Source organism: Ochotona curzoniae, unplaced genomic scaffold (genome assembly GCF_017591425.1).
Source record: "Ochotona curzoniae isolate NIBS_2020 unplaced genomic scaffold, NIBS_Ocur_1.0 scaffold_3835, whole genome shotgun sequence".
In the NCBI taxonomy this organism is placed as follows: domain Eukaryota; kingdom Metazoa; phylum Chordata; class Mammalia; order Lagomorpha; family Ochotonidae; genus Ochotona; species Ochotona curzoniae.
This window is the reverse complement of record NW_024467114.1, coordinates 32,827,862-32,847,282: the sequence shown is the minus strand read 5'-3', so window position 1 is coordinate 32,847,282 and position 19,421 is coordinate 32,827,862. Positions and strand designations below refer to the sequence as shown.

The window sequence follows — 19,421 nt, the reverse complement described above, 5'->3', positions numbered from 1 at the left end:
TTACCTTTCCATCTAAATTCTGTCATATTTCCACTTCCATGTGTGAAGGGTTCCATAGAAGAACAAATTCTACTGACCTCCAACATGATTCATCATTTTCCATGAACTATTTCTTTGGATAGTGTTACAGTCATTAACAAGTTTTACCACAGCAAGCCTGACTGCTGTTCTCTGAAACCTGCTTACATTGCTAGCGCTGTTCTCAGACATCTGAGAACTTGGTGGACCCTATACTGCCCTCAATTTCCAAAAATGTCAAAAGTGGCCCAACAAACCCAAATTGTACAAAAACAAAATACTTGCATCCCCTTAATACTCTCAGTACAAGGCGAGCTGAGGGCGCCCCCAAGACCTGCCTGATACGAAGCACAGGCACAAGGGGCTGTCCTGGTTGGCAGCACTCTGTACAGCCACTTTCTAGAATTACATGCATCCTGTGATTCTACTGGGAGGGAACTACCGGAAGTTTCAGCCTGGTTCTCCCAGACTGTCTCCTGCACCTCCTCCCCCTGCTCTCTACTATTCAGCTGTTACCCATCTCAGTTATAGCAGTACATGCTGTTTTGCAATTGCACCTCGTGAGCTCAATCTGGAGATTTCTTGGGAACTTCCAACAGCATTTCCCTACCTCTAGATGGTATTTCCAACCCAACCACATTGCTTTCTATTGTGGGTCAATGTCTAACACATTTTCTAAACTGAACTATACAATTCTTATTCTTGCCATTCTCTAAATCAGCAAAATCTTTGCCAAGGTTTCCCAATGTTCAAGAAACACACCCCAAAGATCAGTACTGCAGCACCTCAGGTTAAGTCAATATCTGAATGTCAGTTCAAGTTCTGGTTACCCTGCTTCAGATTCTGCGAGTATAGCTGGGAAAGCAGCGGCACCTGCCTCTTGCAGCCACACGGGAGGTCAGCATAGCTTCCAGCTCCTGGCTTTAACATGGACCAGCAATGGCCTTTGTGGTCACTTGGGGAGCAAACAAGTGGGTGGAAGACCTTTCTTCCATCCTCCTCTAGAGCTCTGCCTTTCAAATAACTTTAAAAAATCTCCATCATCCCTTAGTTCATTATTTTCATACCCAAAGTCAATTTCATCTCCACAATATCTGATATACAATCAGCTGTTATCTCTTCATATTGCAGATGTTAGCTTTTCATATTGTTTTTTTCTGAAGGTTTAAAAAAATCATAGTCCCAACCTACTGCTTTTTCTGCCCAACTTGTAGTTCCTAACTGAAGATTCTGCATCATTTCGTTCTGTGTTCTGCTACCTAACTGCATCTCAGGAGCATGATCCTTAGGCTATTTATAAAACAAGATCATTGGCTAAGCAGTGAGTTTGGAAAACCAGGTGAGCAAAAACACAGATCTTCAAAAAACTTCTCAGAGGCAATGAAGTAAACTTTTGAATTGTGAAGGAACATTTTGGGGTTATGGATGGTATGTACATAACTCTGCCTAAGCGGCATAAAAAAGCTTTTACCCAGGAACACTTAAATTAAGGGACTACCACTTTACAGCATTGCTTTAATAAATACAATCTGGCAGGCCAGCAATCCTCGTATCTGACATGACTGAAATGTGGTGATAGCCAGTTCCCAGAGGAAGCCAACATTGTCAATGTGTAAAGTATTAGCAAAAACAGTAAGTAAAAGTGAAATCAAAATCAATGAGTTACTAGTGATAGCTCTTCCTTCCTGCAAAGTTTTAGACTAATAAAGAAATATGAAGTTTCCTCAACCTTGGGGTGGTGATATCATCTACAAAGAGAAAAATATGTATCAGTGAAAAAAAAAATCAGTTTTTCATCCATCACAGAATCTGCATTTCTTAGTTTCTGAAATGAAAACAATAAAACACAATAAAATCAGGCTACTGTCCAAGATCTTCTAAAACAAATACAACTGTTACTAAATAAAGTCGACAAAAATGTTTGTTAATACTTTATTAGTATTTTCTAATGGACAGAACATAACGCAAACCAAATAAAATTTTAGTCTTCTCTTTTAGTTTAATAAAAATAACCGACATTCTGATTGTTTCTTCTTTGTTAAAGAAGGAAAGTATTGATAGAACAGTTAGGCACACAGCTGACACTTACTGTACAATGATATGCACAAGTGATCTTTTAACAATTATAATCCTAAAATGTGCTCTTTATGTATTTCCCTTGTAGTACAGGAGCCATGCTCCTATAAGCAAAATTTACTACTAATAAAAGAATTTTACAAGGAGTGACAAAAAAGACTTTTAAAACAAGTCCTAAATAAAAGGATGCAGCAACAACGGAATGTAAGTTGTTGGGTTAAGAAGACAGTTTGAACTACATCTCGAAACATTAAAAATTCATTTATTTTACAATTACTCAAAATACACATGCACTAAATGAAAATATTGCACAAAATTAAAATTTCAGATTGTGAAATTTATATTGTTCTTTAAAAAAAAATTGGTACACTTTATGGTAGCACTTTACTGATTTTTCCCCCCAAACACCAGCAGCACAAACATAAAATGAGTGAACTGAAATATTCAAGAAAGTTTTCAATGTTTTCTTTAAAAAAATTAAGGCTAACCAAGTGCATCCATCGGTCAATGGCACAATTGTTTTCAGCAACTATTCTGAACATCCTGATTATAGGAAATGCTCATGTAAGTGCTATATTTAAATCATACAATCAATTTTCGGGATGAATAAACTATGATGGTTTCTAAATAGTTTATATATGTTACCTGGAGAGTCGGAAAATCCAAAGAATGATTACTTTTGAAGGTTCTTGCCTGAAGGCACCACTGACTTATAATCACATTCAAAAATCAAATACCAGAAGCCTCTTGTTTCTATTCATGTATGCAATGAATGCATTAAATGTAGTAACTTTATTAAACATAGTATTCTGTGACCTGACACATGGGATAACCATTTTACACACATCTTGACCAAGTCACTCAAGGACCATCTCTAGTTTTAGCACAACCATGGCTCTCTTGGATGGGGAGCACGCATGTGCATAAGGAAGAAGCCATTTGGACAGGCTACTCTCATTTCTGCTTTTTGAAATATAAACTCTTTTAGACAAAAATTTACTTTAAAAAATCCATGTATTCAAATTATTTTTGGTATAACTGCAGTTACCTTGCAGGACTCTATTGGGCAAACTCTGTAACCTCACATGACCTTTCTTTCCCTGGTTTGACGGCAGTGTTCCTCACGAGGTACAGAAATGTTTTCTCACCTGCGACACACAAGGTTCTTATGAGACTTCTTCTGGAATACTTTGAGACTTTTTCATGCTGAACTGGGCAGGTGCATCTACAGAAATCACTGCACTTATGGCCATGCTGTGGCTTCCTACTGACATGACTCCCATGTTTGCACCGGAAGCCTGGGGAGGGGCCGGAGCAGGAAGACACACTGAGAAGAAATACTATTTCCTTCCTCCAGAGCCACAAGCTGCACTGAAAGGGATTTCATTTCTGTAATTCTGCAGACAGCAACACCTGCTAGATATATGCACACAGCACATATGCACATCAGCACTGCCAATAAATAGGAATACCATAAAGCTTTAAAGGAAGGCTTTCATTCTGTTAACAGGATTCACCTTGAATGTAGGATCTATGTGAAAACAAGACACAAAGATCTTGTTCCAATCTTAAAGCTCCCAAATAACTGGGATACCGATACTCTGTCCCTTTTTTATCTTAAGCACCCAGGCGTTCATTGAATACCAGGATCTTGGCTCAGTGGTCTGAAAAATAGCTTCACTATTTTAAGATTTTAGTGTTCAATATTTTTAAAACAGAAAGAGGTGACACATTCAAACCCCTAATCAATGGAAGCATTAAAATTGTGCAGAAATCCTGCATAAACGGGATATGAAGACTTTCATAATGGACAAAACGGAGAATGAGAAAACTACAGGAAGTGCAGAGTCTTCAAAACTGGAAAAAATATTTTGCTTTGATGGTATAAAGCTATTTTAGGGACTTAAATGTATACACCAAGGAGTTTTGCCTATTAGCTTTATTTAATAGAATCTTACATTATGTGAAATATAAATAAGAGCATATTTCTAAAAACATTATAGTTCTGTCTTCATTATTTATTTTGATATATGTACACCGTAATAGAATTCAGAATTTATATGTTTACATGACTAATAAGTTCATTAATCTCTGATTTGCTATTTTTGCAGTCATCTAAGGCATGTCTGGATCACACAATTTAAAATGCTCAGATTCTAACTTTCAGTAGAGTACTGTTGTCTTTTCCATATTTTAGAAGGACAGATTGTATTTGGCAGTCCTTGCAACAATTTACCCTCTCCTGGATAATCAGTAATTTGTTAAGGATAAAGCTAATCATTTTAAACTGAAGTGACAGCCACCCCAAGCTTCTTGTTTGTACACAGAATGCCAAAAGATAAATTATAAAAAAGAGTACCATAAGAGCAAAATAGAGCCCTTAAAGCAGAAAACCGTCAATTAAAACAGAAATCTTATTCCAACAAATAAGTCAATCAAAATCTATTTTGACTGGTTTTATCTTACACTCAGTGTTATTTCATGTGACAAGACTGTAGTCAGGGATCGGGTGACTCCGCACTTAATGGCATTCTGTCACACTTCTGAAGATCGGTACGTGGCTAATCAACACCGTATCAAAATGCTGACACAGACCCATGAAATTCTTACGAAAGCAAATCCCTCCAAATCACACGCCACAGTCTCCAACTGCCAAGCAGCCAATGTATCCGTGAACCTCCGTCGTGGGCTTTCCTCGGCTTGCACACACACTCTGGCACTTTGTTGCTGCTGGGGGACGCTGATCAGCTTGAAATGGAAGAGATCATTCTTGCTTGAGATGGGGGCAGGGTCCTCTCAATCAATGTTGCAAAACTCGCACCAAATCATTTCAGACAGAAACCTCTCTCGGGAGTGGCAAGATTATAGATGAGGATGAGAAGAACCACAGTATCATGGATGTATTAATAATCTACCTTGAAACACTAAGACTGGTGCAGACACAACCATGTATGAGTTAAGCCCCAGAAGATCTGTCCATACCATTAGTCCTGGACAAAGCAAACACCAGCTTCACTGAATGAAGTGTCACCTTTTCTGTAAAGAAGGCGCTTGAGTAGTCTGTAGTTTCTCTTTATATTTCTGCATCTGCTTAGACCGCGAATGTAGTTTGTTGAACAGTTCACGGAATTTGTACTGTGGAAATAAGGTTTCTAAAAAGCCTTCCAAGAAGACATAAACCATTCTCCGATTTAACTGGTGGTGCTGGAACATTTCAAAAACACGAAGAATGCCTTTCCGTGTCGTCTCAGCCCCAATAATGTGCTTCAGTTCGTCTGAAGGAACAAAGGAATGACACAAATAACTCATTGCCTAAATAAAGGAAACACAAGTCTAATTAACACTCCTCAAGTGTGCAACGTACACGGCAGAGAGACTGGTGAGTGGTACACAGTTACTGGAGCTGAAACTTGACGCTCATGCAGGTGTGCACACATGCACCCATCCAGCCACTTACACAACTGGACTCTGGGAGACAAGAGCTGTTCCTCAGCACTCAAGGACACTAACCTACTCCAGCTGTCTGCTATCTATTACATGTGTACTTCTGATAATCATATCTTCAGAGCCGTAAGGATTAATTAGATACTATGAACAGTTAACTGTACAATCGAAAATACCATACATTCTTACTACATCTAGTAACAGTGAGAAGTATTATATGGAAAGAAACTAATCCATGACTGAGAATAAAGTTAATTGGAATACAGTGAAAAAAAAAAATCCAAAACAATCCTCATCTATAATCTCAAGAAACTTAGAAACTTGCAATATAATAACGGTGTCGTAAGAATACTAAGATGTAGGGACTCGCACAGTGTGGTGGTAGTAAGCTAGTCCTCCGCCTACAGCACCAGCACCTCACCTGTCATGTCCCGGCTGACCTACTTCCAGGGCAGCTCCCTAATGGCCTGGGAAAGCAGCGTAGGATGACTCAAGGCCCGGAACTGCTGCACTCATGTGGACACCCAGAAGAAACTCCTGGGTTTCAGCTTTGGATCAGCCCAGTTCTGGCTAGTGTGAGCGTTTGATGAGTGAACCAGCAAATTGATCTTTTTTTTTCTAATAAACAACACTAATAAGCAGAAAGATGTCTATAACGTGGACAATTCTAAGTGGATTAAAAAGGAAAGGTTCCCTTTGAGGAAGTGACAATGGAAACATATTTTGCTTCTTCACTATTTTGCGAATGACTACCATTGGAGAGAACATCAAAAAACAAGCAAGCCAGTGAGTGGAGAAATGACAGGGTGTATTTAAGCAATGGGAACATGACAGGCCTGGTGTGATGGCTCAGTGGCTAAATCCTTGTCCTACAAAGTACCATGATCCCATATGGGTGCCAGTTCATGTCCCAGCTGCTCCACTTCTCATCCAGCAAACTGGTTGTGGCCTGTGAAAGCAGTGGAGAACAGTCCAAAGCCTAGGGACCCTGCACCTGCATGAGAGACCTGGAAGAAGCTCCTGGCTTCAGATCAGCTCAGCTCTGGCCCTAGGCTACTACGGGAGTGAACCAGCAGACAGGCCTTTTTTTGTCTCTCCTTCTCTCTGTAAATCTGACTTTCCAATAAAAATAAACACATATTAAAAAAAAAAAAGGAAAATTCTATTAAAAAATTTAAAAGATAAATACGAATGTGATAGTTTGGCTGGATTTCATGCCTGCTCTACAAGAAAATGGACAGACTAATGCAAAGTTGGCGTGCTGGGGCTGCCTGGAGTTTACCCACAGGCAGCAGGACATCACTGAAGAACCCCGAGTACAGGACCAACACATATGGCCAATTTTACTCATTCATAATCAAGTCCTCAAAAGCAAAAATACTATTTTGCTGTTATAAACGGCAGATTCTCTAAAATGCCTGCAGCTAGCAAGAATCACAATATAATTTAGAGCAAATTAGCTAAATTAGCTAAAAAGTTACACTTTATATCTACCCACATGTCCTTCAGACCCTCACATGGCTCTTCCATCTCCGTCAGGCCTTCCTTAACCATCCCACCTGCAGCTACAGCTCAGCAGCTCTTGCCTGTTTTCTCGTCCTGCACATTACTGCTACCCAATAAACCATACTGTATTTGTTTCACGTCCCCCTCCACAGAATACTTCAAGGAACAGGACGTGTAAGAACTCTGTCTGGTACATGGTACACATTCAATCAATATTACATAAGGACCAAGCCCCCCTGCCGCTGCCTGCTGGAATCGGGCTAGAGGACTGTCAGGTTTACTTAAGAGTAGATTAAGTCATAACCTAAGCCACTGTGTCGCTCTTTTAAGCAACTATTTCTACAGATCACGTTTTATATAAAAACACAATCTGCAGTCACATGTAACAAAATTTTGACAGAAAATATTATGACAACTGAATAATGAAAATAGTTTTCAAATAAGAAAACAATTACAGGAAGAAATATATTATCAGGAGAGAAATAAGCACTATATGACACTCGGTAATTTGTAAGTATGTCTTGTCAATTCTATTTGTGCATAACTGCTATGTGGAGAAAAGCTACCCAAGCAACCGAAATGAACTCATCAACCAAGAGACACAATCACCACTACTATCTTTCTATCATACAAAACTATTTTCCACCTACCATAAAGAGAGAGAATACAACCGGAATCAAGAAAGCCCAAGTTAGGGAAAATGCCATATCCTAAAGAAACAAATTAGGCCAAACGCCACTGTGTATATTTTCTTATGGTTGTCTAATTAGTAAAGACTAGTAATATTGAATTAATCAGCTATATTTATGTAAATAAATCTATTGAATTTGCTCTCTTAACAAACATTCTTATAAAACATGCATTACATTCTTTGATTAATCCTTTCACGCGTCACACAATTATTTTAGAATTTTGCTCCCCAAACACTTCAAGGTAAAGCAGAGTGAAGTGGTTAAAAGCACAAGCTATCAAGTCCCTCCGAGCTGAGACAGAACCCTAATGTTACTACTTATCCTAAAGATTGAGGAAATGACTAACTGCTCAGAGTTGTGGCTTCTGCACGTGTTAAAGCTGTGTGGTTAGCACGACCTACCTTCACAAAACCATAACGTGGATTAGCTAAGACCATGTAAGAAATGACCAGGTACAGAGCCTGCTATATAAAATACATGGTAGGTGGCACACAAAAGAAAGCTAAGCAAGCATAATCACTGCCCAAAATTAAAAACTACAAATTAGTAGATTTTTATCAAATTTGTTCACTCACCTGGCATAATTGCAAGTAATTTTGTTTTTCCTGCTACTCGTGTTCTCATTCGAATAGCTTTATCTCTGCATGGAAGAGCCTCTGCTAAGATGCCATTTGGCCAAAACGCATCTCTATTTAAGAAGATTAAATAGATTTTGTAAACATTTTAATTTCTAATGATACAAAATAATATTTCAAATTTTTACAGAAAACACAAATGTGAACAAAAATAAGAAAAGTTTTCGCAATGTTATAAAGGCACAAAGATGTACAAAAGGCATCACTTCATGCAGGTTTCAATGTAGCCATAAATGATATATATAACAAACAATTTCTGCCTCAGAATAGTTCCCAAATTCTAAACAAGAAAGCAAAAAGGATTGTGTGGACAACCACATCACAGCCACTTAGACTTTAATAAGCGTACATACTTCACCCAAATTCAACTTCACTAAGTCTTGAATTTGCTTAATCAAAGTCTAATAGCTAATCTCCCTTATAACGAAGACAAAACGAAACTCAACCACAACTTGATGCCTCAATTGGATGCAGTGGTGCTTTCATACACAAAGCAACTCATTCTCCTTGACTTTAAGTGTATTTGATTCCCTTAATTCTTGACCCAACGACAGCCACTGAACATAAGGTTCCATCTGGATATGATTTTGAGGGAGAGAGACTCCCTACAGCAACCACTCTTAACTTTTATGAGACATACTGGGGAGCTTACTGTCCAGTCTATCCCCACAATTAACTAAGAGAGACTCCCTGGAGAAGGGATCCAGGCATCAGGACTTTCTGAGTGCTCCCCAAGTATATCCAAGACTGAGAACGACAGCTCCAGTATGTGCTAGGCAGGCCATCCAACTTGCAGAATAAAGGAGACAAACTTAGTTTCAAGTTAGAAAGACCAGGTCCCCTACTTTTCACTTAAAGGTTTCGGTCTTTCCTCCAGTCCTCATAACCAAAGAGAAACAAAAATACAGACCTTGTAAAGCAGGATGGAAATCAGAAAAGATGAAGTAAGAGCTAGGCACGCTGGCAAGCACCGAATGCCCATGACGGACAATGCCCGCCCTGTGTTCTTTCCTTCCCTTCAAGGTACACAATGCCATGAACTTCTATGCAATTGCTTATCACTTTTAGAGAAGAGGGTTATACTTCTGTGCTTTCCTGAAGACTGCATCTTATCTCTCACTCTTCACAGGGGGTAGGAGGCTCAGTGTATTTCTATAGAAACAGCCTATGAAATGGTGTGCCAGTTTTGCTTAGGCTGTATCCCTTTCAGAGGGTGAAATGAAAATCAGACCACAATCAGACACATGCTTTTCAAACAGCCTTCATTTAAAATCAAGGCTAGCAAATACAATGGAGAAAACTAATACCCAACACTACAATTATGCAGCTTCTAATCTTTCTGTCATCTTAAAGACATAACTGTTACATGCAACGAGGCCTAATTATCTTTTTTTTTTTTACACTTTTCCTATTTTGGATTCTCACTAGTAGGTTCCAGAGACAAACCGTTACTGGAATTCTTACATCTCTTTTTGCTTACCAATGATGACTGAGCCAATGATCTGGCTGGGAAAAACAACGTAACAGAAGTCACGTAATGCTCACCATGACAAGCCCTGTACCTCCCTGAGAAGGGACTGTGTCTGGAGGGAGTCATACCTGAAACGCTTCACTGAGTCGGCAACTTGCTCAGGTGAGGTCATCCAGTCAACATGGTCAACTATTTTCCTGAAAGAAAACAAATTTAAATGATGAATCTTACAATTTTAGAAGATGAATAAAACAAACCTGAGTTCCATGGAACAGGCAGCTTGACTGGGATATGAATGAGCTCTGAGAGCTATGCAATGTTTTAGTGAATTCAAATGGCCCAGAAAAACACAAAATCTACTATATAAGTTGAGCAATTCACTTCCAGAAGTAAAAGGCTAAAGGTTAAGAAAGGTCAGATTCTAGTGGGGGTTAAGTACCTATTAATGGTATCACCATATGTGGCTCTAATAAGCTGTTGAAGCAGGTTTTTGATATTCCTTCGCAACCACTGGTTTCTCTCTTTTAGGTCAAACACTTCATCCATGAGAAGTAACATCACCCTAAGTGGAATATTGTCATCCACCTGACAAAATATGGAAATAAATAAGAGGAAGTTTAAGTTATATGCTTAGAATGTACGGTAACATCTGATAAATATTTGCCACTATTTATTTCTAAGTCAAATAAACAGATTACATCATGGCCTTCAAAATTTGGTACTTCATTCTAAAATTTAAAAACAAACACTTCTAAGAGTCATTTTGATGGAACACACAATTTTATAACCTACCAAGTTGAAAAAAACTTCAAGGTTATAATAAAAAAAAAAACAAATCTCAAACTGAATTCATCCCGGTCTGTGAAGGAGGTGCCTGGCTCTCAGCAGGGGCCGTAGGTGAGGCCCGGTACGCAGCTGTGACACGCTTCCTGCATCTGTAGGACTCAGTCACGGCCAACTCAGCCCCGTTTAGACCCAGTTCCCAGCTAACACAACTGGGAAAGCAGGTGCATTTAGTAAATGATGTTTGGACTCCTACATCACTCTATATACAAAAACCAACTGCAGATGAACTATAAATTTAAAAACTGGTATGGCAAGACAAAAGGATGTTATTTTAAAAGAAGTCACAGGGCAGTATCATGTAACCCTGCAGGAGACACGGGGTGTATATAAACAAAGCAACAGGAGGCAGGAAATATTCCCAATACACTAAACAAAGAACTCACATTCACACTATAAGTCCTTCAAACAGACAATCTGATTTTGATGCAAAAATTTTGAAATCCATGCATCCTTTTTTTTTAAGGATCTTCCGTCCAATGATTCACTCCCTAAGTAGCTGCAACAGCTAGAGCTGTGCCAATCCGAAGCCAGGAGCCCCGAACCTCTTCAAGGTCTCCCACATGGGTGCAGGGACCCAAAGCTTTGTGCTATCCTCGACTGCTTTCCCAGGCCACAAGCAGGGAGCTGGATGGGAAGTGGAGCTGCTGGGATTAGAACTGGTGCCCATATGGGATCCCAGTGAGTGCAAGGTGAGGACTTCAGCCACTAGGCTACTGTGCTGTCCATGCATACCATTTTTAATGATATGCATTTCCTTAAACTTTGTGAAGACACCTCACAAAGCATTCAGAGCACATCAAAAAGAAAAACACAGCCAAGCCAAGAGAACAATGGGCAGAAGGTTTGGACAAGACACTCAAACTGGTGTCCAACCTGTCATTATTATCAGAGAAAGGTGAAGTCATGTGAAACATAACCACAGAATGGCTAATCAAACCACATGCCTATCAACTGATGACTGGATAAAGAAACAGTGACACACATGACATGAAATAATACTGCTTAGAGAAGTAACCAAAAAAAAAAAAGCCCTTTAGCAACAAAAATGGATGCTCTTGGAGACTGTTACATTTAGCAAAGTAAAGCAGTCCCAATGGCAAGTACTGTATTTTCCCTGATTTGTGAACATGAACCACATGGGCACTGTGAGACCTGGTTACTGCTAGCAGCCCTTGTCTATCCTCTCAAGGAGCAGTGGATTTTCTACTTACTACCTGCTGATTTCTTCCCTTAGCGCAGGGTGAAGCTTGTGATTATAAACTGACACTATGCCGCTGAACAAGTAAAAGCACTCACATTGTCATCCAGTTGAGCTGAGACTCGACAGTGCTCAGGATCAGAATCAGGCTTTGGGATCAAAGGAGGGACCTAACATTTACAAAGAAAAAAAAAGAAGAAAGAAAACAAGCTCAAGTAAATAAAGCAACACATAATAGAATCAAAATGTGCATTTAATTTTATTTTTGAAGTACTATAAATGCAAATTTAATCATCTATATTTTCAAATCAATTATAAAAGGGTGGATTATTTCATTCATTACCTAATTTTTTCCCTTTAAAAAATTATCAGGCTGGCTTTTAAGGTGGAAAGCGAGGTAACTTAATGGAACTTGAACTTTTAGAAGAACTTGAAGCTAGGATGTTTTAAATGCTTCGAAGATCACCTAGCACAGTCTCCAGTAAGCAGAATGACACGCTTTCTTGCTTTGTCATAAAGAGCTCTCCTGACAGGATGTTAACAGATGTTAAGCAACCAGTAACCAATTGTTAGTAACTTTAGGGGACAGAAGGATGGAGACCACTGTTAACTGAAGATCAACTGTCGGCCCAAGAAGGACCATCGAGGTCACCTATTTCAATCCCTTCAAGTTACAGGGGAGGACAAAAAGCCTGGAAGAGTTTAGTAAGTTTTATGCAAAGTCCTACAACATGTCAGCAACAGAAAATGACTGAATCCTATGGTTGAGAATGCAACTCGTTTGCAAACAGCATTTGTTTCCTATGGCACAACATTACAGAATTCTGAAATAGCATAATTAAATAAAGCACCACAAACTATTAACCTTACCAATTCTATACATTTGTGTTAAACTCTATACCATGGACATCATCATGTATTCTTCAGATACAAATGTATCCAATTTGTCTGTCCTAGTAAGACTGTGAGAGGACATAAAGCATACATCCAGGCAGAACTGCCCTCGGTGCCTCAGTTGCCTTAGACGTTGCTGACAATGTCTTACCTTGAAAAACGATTGCTTTATGTCTTGACCTAATCTTTCTGACATTCTGCCCATGTTGTCTGACATTTTAGTCATTCCTTCTGCCAGGCTATCAGGAAGAGATTTAACAGCATTTGAAACGTTCCTCATAGAATTGCGAAGAGGATTTACAAAAGTATCCATCTAAAGGGAAAGAATATTATACTGTGACTTTGTCGCATCAGATTTGTTATTCAATTCAGAAGGCTGGGAAAACAGAATGCAACTTGGAGAGCATAAAATAATTCTCCATTCCATATTATATTGTATTTTAAACTACTACCTTCAGTGTCTATTAAAAATTACTCTTCACGTACTTAATATAAATGGATGATTCTGCCTGATGAGACTGTTTGTAGAAAAGAAATAAACGTTTTGGTTGCCTTCTTATTAAAGAAAAATATTCCAGAACAAAATGATACAAACAGAATTAGCCACCCATCTGTTACAATCTCAGGAACAATCAGATCTTTCAAGTAGATATCAAAAAGACAACGGCAAGAAAACAGAAAGCTGGACTAACGAGTCACATATTTAATATTTATTTGAGACACACATGCATGCTCGCACGCACACAACCCCCAAATGCTGTTTCTCTTTCCAGATGCCAACAGTTTGGGTTGGGCTGTATTAGGCTGGGCTGGGCCAGGCTGGAAAGGTTGGGTGCAGAGCTGGCAACCAGAATTCAAACCAGGTCCTCCACAAGGGAGCCAAGAAGCCAGTTACCTGAATAAATACTACGACTTCCTACAGTCATTAACAGCTGGACACAAGGATCAGAGCTAAGAAACAAACCAGGGGACAAAGCAGACTGCAGAAGCCTCACTTGACATCTGGACCACTAGGCTGAAGATTTGCTCCCCAGGATTAATTTCTAAAAATATCATTTATACTCAATTACAATCTGTTGAGGTAATTCAGATAGCAGGAAAAAATAAGTTACAAATCAGACATGTAAGTTACATACATCTTACTAAGGTAGAATGCAAAAACTACCACAGAACTTACATAATTCATGGAAAATGCAACTGATTTTTCATGAAATATTTTTTTAAACTGTACTTATTTATTTGTGTATTATGTAGAAAGCAGAATCACAGAAAGAAGGAAAGACAGAAAGAAGGGTCTTCAATCTGCTGGTTCACTCCACACCAGTTGCAACAGCCACAGCTAAGTCAACCCGAAACCAGCAGCCAGGAGCTTTTCTCCAGGTCTCCCACAAGGACAGAGGGGCCCAAAGACCTAAACCATACCCTCTCGCCTTCCGAGGCCTTAAGCATGGAGCTGGACCAGAAACAGAGTAGCCAGAACACAACTGGCGCCCATTTATGCTACTGGAACTGCAGGCCGAGGCTCAGCATAACAACATGGTGCCAACAACAAACTGAATTAATTTTTGTAAAAACTATTTACAGGCCAGTATCATGGTGTACTGGGACATTACCTGCAATGCTAGCATGGCACGTAGGTTCCAGCTACTTCTGAACCAGCTCTCTGCTAACGTGTCTCTAAAATCAACAGAACATGGGCCGATTGCTTTGGCTCCTTCTGCTAATGTGGGAGAGCAGGATGGAGTTCCAGGTTTCTGGCTTTGGCCAGGCCCAGCCTGCACGTTGTGGCCTCTTAAGGAGTAAACAACAGATGGAAGACTTGTTTCTTCTCTCTATGTACCCCTACATTTCAAATATATAAGCAAATCTTTTTTCAAAAATGTATTTCACTTAAAGGCAAAGTGATAAAGATTGAATACTAGGCAAGTGCAGAACGACAGGGTGAGCATGAACTTCTGTGTAACAGCATGGAGCTGGGCTGCGAAGTATGGAGTATCTGGGACATGACCAGTAACCCTAACATGGGGTGAGGACATCCAAAGTGTAATCCTATAAATTTATTATGCATAATAATGGTCTATTCTTAGTGAGTTTACTCTGAGTTGGGGTAGCTGAAAACAAGAAGCACCTCCACAATTTATGGGTAGGTAACAGGGACACAAGTAAATAGTTCATCAAGTGTTTCCTCCCAGGCCCAATTGTGGGAAGCTGGATCAGAAGTTCAAGTAGCCTGGACTTGAACGAACGGTGCTAATATAAGGTGTGGACCCACAAAGTGCAATCTTATAAATTCATTACACATAACAACAACTTGTTTTTACTTATCTCTCATCCATTTCTTTAAGGTCATTTTAGGAGGGTGATGGAGTCATGGGGGAGTCTTTAATTTCCATTTGGAAATAATGTCAGGATTATGAAAGAAAACTTGCAAATGCAGTGCAGAAGTCCCATGAAAACTCCCTCCTTCCACAACCGCTGCAGCTGCCCTTGCCACTCTAACTGCTCCTACTGTTAACAGCAAATTCAGTCAGAGGATGATCACGGGTCAGAAACTATAACAGAACCTCTCACAGGGCTCATTCAATGCTCTCAAAGATTAAATTCTTCATTTATTGAGCAAAATTAAAATCACAAGAGGCTAAGTAACATGACCACATGTAGCCAATAAATAGCAGAGCAGGGATTTGAATGCAAAGTTGCCAGATTCCAAATTGCACATGTCCTGTGCATGTTGAATATTTGTTCTTTACTGTCATGACCTAGCATTTTATTTCAAACACAGGTCTTTTTTATTTTTTAATTGGAAATTCAGATATACAGAGAGGAGGAGAGACAGAGAAAAAGATCTTCTGTACCAATTCAAACCCCACTGGCCATTATGGCCAGAGCTGAGCCAATCTGAAGCCAGGAGCTTCTTCTAGGTCTCCCACATGGGTACAGGGTCTCAAAGCCATGGGCTGTCCTCCACTGCTTTCCCAGGCCACAAGCAGAGAGCTGGATGGGAAGTGGGGCCACCAGGACACGAACCCATGCCCATGTGGGATCCCAGCATATGCAAGCCTAGGACTTTAGCCGCTGGGCAACCACATTGGGTCCCAAAGGACAGGTCTTGCCCCACTGTAAATCCTAAGCATTTTACTCCGGAGGAATAAAGACTTTTACAGCAACATTCCATTTAACATTTTCCCCAATCATACTCCAAGAAATATTTCCTCCCAGTAAGAAACATTTCCTTTTCAAGATAACGACAAGTATGCCACTTGTCTATTAGGCAAACTTTTCTTGATGCTTTTTATATTTCTTCCCTGGTAGCCTCTGCTTGATAGGGCAGAAGCTAACATGCAGTGCATACTTAGCACCAGAAGATGGAAAGGAGCGCTTAATAAACTCCTCTAGCTTTAAGTCATACATCCAAGTTGAAATTTATTTTCCTTTAATTCAAAACACAGTGGGACAAGAGCCTCCAAACGAAACCCCAGGCAGGAGCTGCTTACCTTGCGAGCAAAGTCCCCTTTCCCTTTGCTGTAGGCTTTGTTCTCCAGGAAATCACACACACAGTGTGCCAACGCTGGGGATGCTTTCATCATCTCAGGGGTTAACAGTAACTGCCAGGAAAAGAAGAGGGTAGGCGTACGTGGGCAGGCTGCTGGAAATCAGCTAATGCTAATAACTTTACCTTGTAAAATGTTAATACATAGTATTTTTATTCTTAAAAATTTCATAGACAAACAAGGCCATTAAAAAAATCTATGAAGTTTTCAATGACTCCTTGCTATGTCCTGGATGTCACATATTATACACAGAATCAGTCTGGGTTACGGAGGGCAGCTACACACACTTGTCTGGGAATAAAAATCCATTAGCTTTCAACACACATAAAGAGCTGCTGTCCACAGAACTGGACACATGTGTTAAATTCTAGACTAAATTTAACACATTTAGTCTAAACTAAATTACCCAGACTTTACAGTCATCTGGGACAGATATATGTAGGTTTGCAGGTTCATCTACACATGAAAGATCCCTAGTACCTAGACAACAAACAAATTTATTGGTAACACAGATGTGTTCACAAATTACTAAACAGATCACAGTATACTGGAAATGATGTTAAGTGTTATTGCTATTTCACTGTTGGAGTACAAATAAACTCTAATAAGGCAATCTACTATAACAGCATGCTATATTAAACAAAAACTTACAGTTAAGAAAAGTGACTTACCTGTAAATATGCATTTAGATCCTTTTTTCTCTTTTCTAAAAAATCTCTATCCATATTATTAAAAGTTTTTTTCCCAGGAAGCTTCAATATGCTTGACAGATTTTCAAACTGAAAACAGAATTAATTCAACAGTCTTTCTTAGTTTAGCATACAAAACAGATTTTCCAAGTGAGTTTCTCTACACATTAAAAACACTGTCAAGAGCATAATGTTTTAATATATTTTATTATACTAATCAACAGAAGATGCAAAATTATCCAAATCTGTCTAAAACCTAACAACTTTTATATGTCATTTTCTAGAACACAGTTTTAGGGAAGACCAGCATTGTAGCACAGCACATGGGGTTGCTGCCTGCACTGCCAGCAAACCATATGGGCACAGGTTCAACTGTCACACACTATGGTTGATCCAGCTTCCTGTGAAAGCACCTGGGAAAGCAGCAGACAGTCCAAGTCCCTGGGACCCTATAACTACAGCTAGAGACCTGAATCAAACCCCGGGGAAGCCATCCCTCTCTACATAACCCTGAATTCCAAATAAATAACAGTTAAAGATGGGTCACTTGAAGCTCCATGTTATCTCATTTTAATATTGTTCAAATTTTTCATAATAAATGAATTTTAGGAAATATTTTCATTCACAAGCTTTTGCTTTGTAAATAAAGTATTAACCAAATGTTTAGTAATCAAGGTTGGGTTTCTGGCTCAATGAAAATTAATTAAAACATTTTAATATTGGTAACTTCAAATTTATTATGTGATCACTGAAGGGCAAAAGGCAAATTTCAGAATACAGATAACAGCTATACTGTACACCTCTACATACAAACAAAACAAACACTAATACTTCTTCCACATTGGTCAGAAGAAATTCAAACTACATTATAAAATTAAGACCCATAGTATATGTGTTTTATCTCTGTAAAACCACTAACACAAGGGATGCTAATGCTCTATGTCTAACTCCACGTATGGGTCCATGGTAATTTGCTGGGACATGGCTGTTAGTCCTATCAGCCATCAGAGCAGTGCGAGGGCAAAGTGATTTATCCACTCAGAGCGCCTGGCCAGCAAGCTTAGTACTAGCTATTCATAGGAAGCAAATTTCAAATTGAACACATTTCCTATTAGTTTAAAAGTAAGGCTATTACAAGTTTAAACACAGAAAGAAACATATATGAAATACATATCCTTAAAACAATATCAAATAAATATTAAACCGAAAAATTTAAGCAATGACTCAATGCAGGTGAAGAAATCTTTCACCTTAGCAAACAAATCAAGCTAAACATGAAGAAAAGATACATTTAACACTAGAAGTCTCCATAGTTATTAATTTCCTTATTAATGCAATTCAAGTCTTCTTAATATGAATTTCAGAAGTCGATACAAATCACGCTTTTAATTACTTTTATACTATTAGAGCTCACTTCCCACAAAAATATTTTAAGGAGATTAAAGGCAGTAACATTTCTCACTATCTTAACAGAATAATTTTTACAGTAGCAAAATGTCATTTAATCAGATTGGTTATTATTTTTACTGTATTATTACCAGTTATGTATTTAAAAGCCTTTAATATATCAAAAACTTTTAAGAACTAAATATTATTTTACTACAAAGACAGGGGACAATGGAGGGGAGCTACTATAAATGTAATTAAAAATGCCAGTTTTGTTATATCTCATGAGTTCTGATTTTTTTTATATTCATTTCTTCAAAAAAAATGTTTTTTCCTTATTAATATCTTTAGTAATACATAGGTCATCGTTTCCTTCAGAAAGGTTTTTGACTTTGTCATTTCTTCAGCAAAATATTGGCTGTTCAGCAGCATGCTGCTCAACTTCATGGTGTATATTTTCTAGCTTTCTTCCTGATACTGATTTTGTTTTCTGGCTTTTCATTCAAGGGGATGTATAGTTAACGTGTAATAGAAACTATCATAAGCAGCTCTGAAGATGAAATGCAGTGTGCATCTCTACCTCCAAATCAAAGGTGGATTCCCAATGAAATTACTAACTATGTCTTGACAACAGGATGCTAGACTCTTCTTTATGCCTACACTGTTTGGACACAGTTAAATAGCAGAATGATAGACTTGTGACCCATTTATGAAGGACTATACTATTACAATAACAAAAGGGAAAGCTGTGAGGTTTTGGGGTAGGAAAGAGGAGAAATTCCAGAGCCAATGGAAACTGCAGTATAAAAAAAAAAAAAAGAATCAAATAAATTTCACAGATCTAATACAAATGATCTGGCAATGTTTTCTTATTCTTTGTTAAGGAAGAAAAATATATATTATATATATAAAATTTTAAAATTTTATTTTTTGAAAAATTTACTTACAAAATTTTTTTACAAAGAAAAATAGGAGAGACAAAGAGAAATCAAGACAGACAGATATTTCACCTATT

General features: G+C 38.5%; 1 protein-coding gene across 5 annotated transcripts in view; it reads right to left on the bottom strand.

The window, feature by feature from the left end:
• Positions 1–1,936: 1,936 nt before the first annotated feature.
• The window catches only part of SNX13 (sorting nexin 13), a 109,937-nt gene continuing 92,452 nt past the window's right edge, over positions 1,937–19,421 (bottom strand). For all 5 annotated transcript variants that reach the window (XM_040964936.1, XM_040964934.1, XM_040964933.1 and 2 more), the window contains 8 exons: positions 17,003–17,110; positions 16,275–16,385; positions 12,932–13,093; positions 11,985–12,056; positions 10,282–10,427; positions 9,971–10,039; positions 8,312–8,424; positions 1,937–5,369 (listed from right to left, as the gene is read on the bottom strand). In XM_040964936.1, coding sequence (XP_040820870.1) covers positions 5,122–5,369; positions 8,312–8,424; positions 9,971–10,039; positions 10,282–10,427; positions 11,985–12,056; positions 12,932–13,093; positions 16,275–16,385; positions 17,003–17,110 — 1,029 coding nt within the window. In that variant the 3' untranslated portion in view covers positions 1,937–5,121. The remainder of the gene's footprint in view (positions 5,370–8,311; positions 8,425–9,970; positions 10,040–10,281; positions 10,428–11,984; positions 12,057–12,931; positions 13,094–16,274; positions 16,386–17,002; positions 17,111–19,421) is intronic.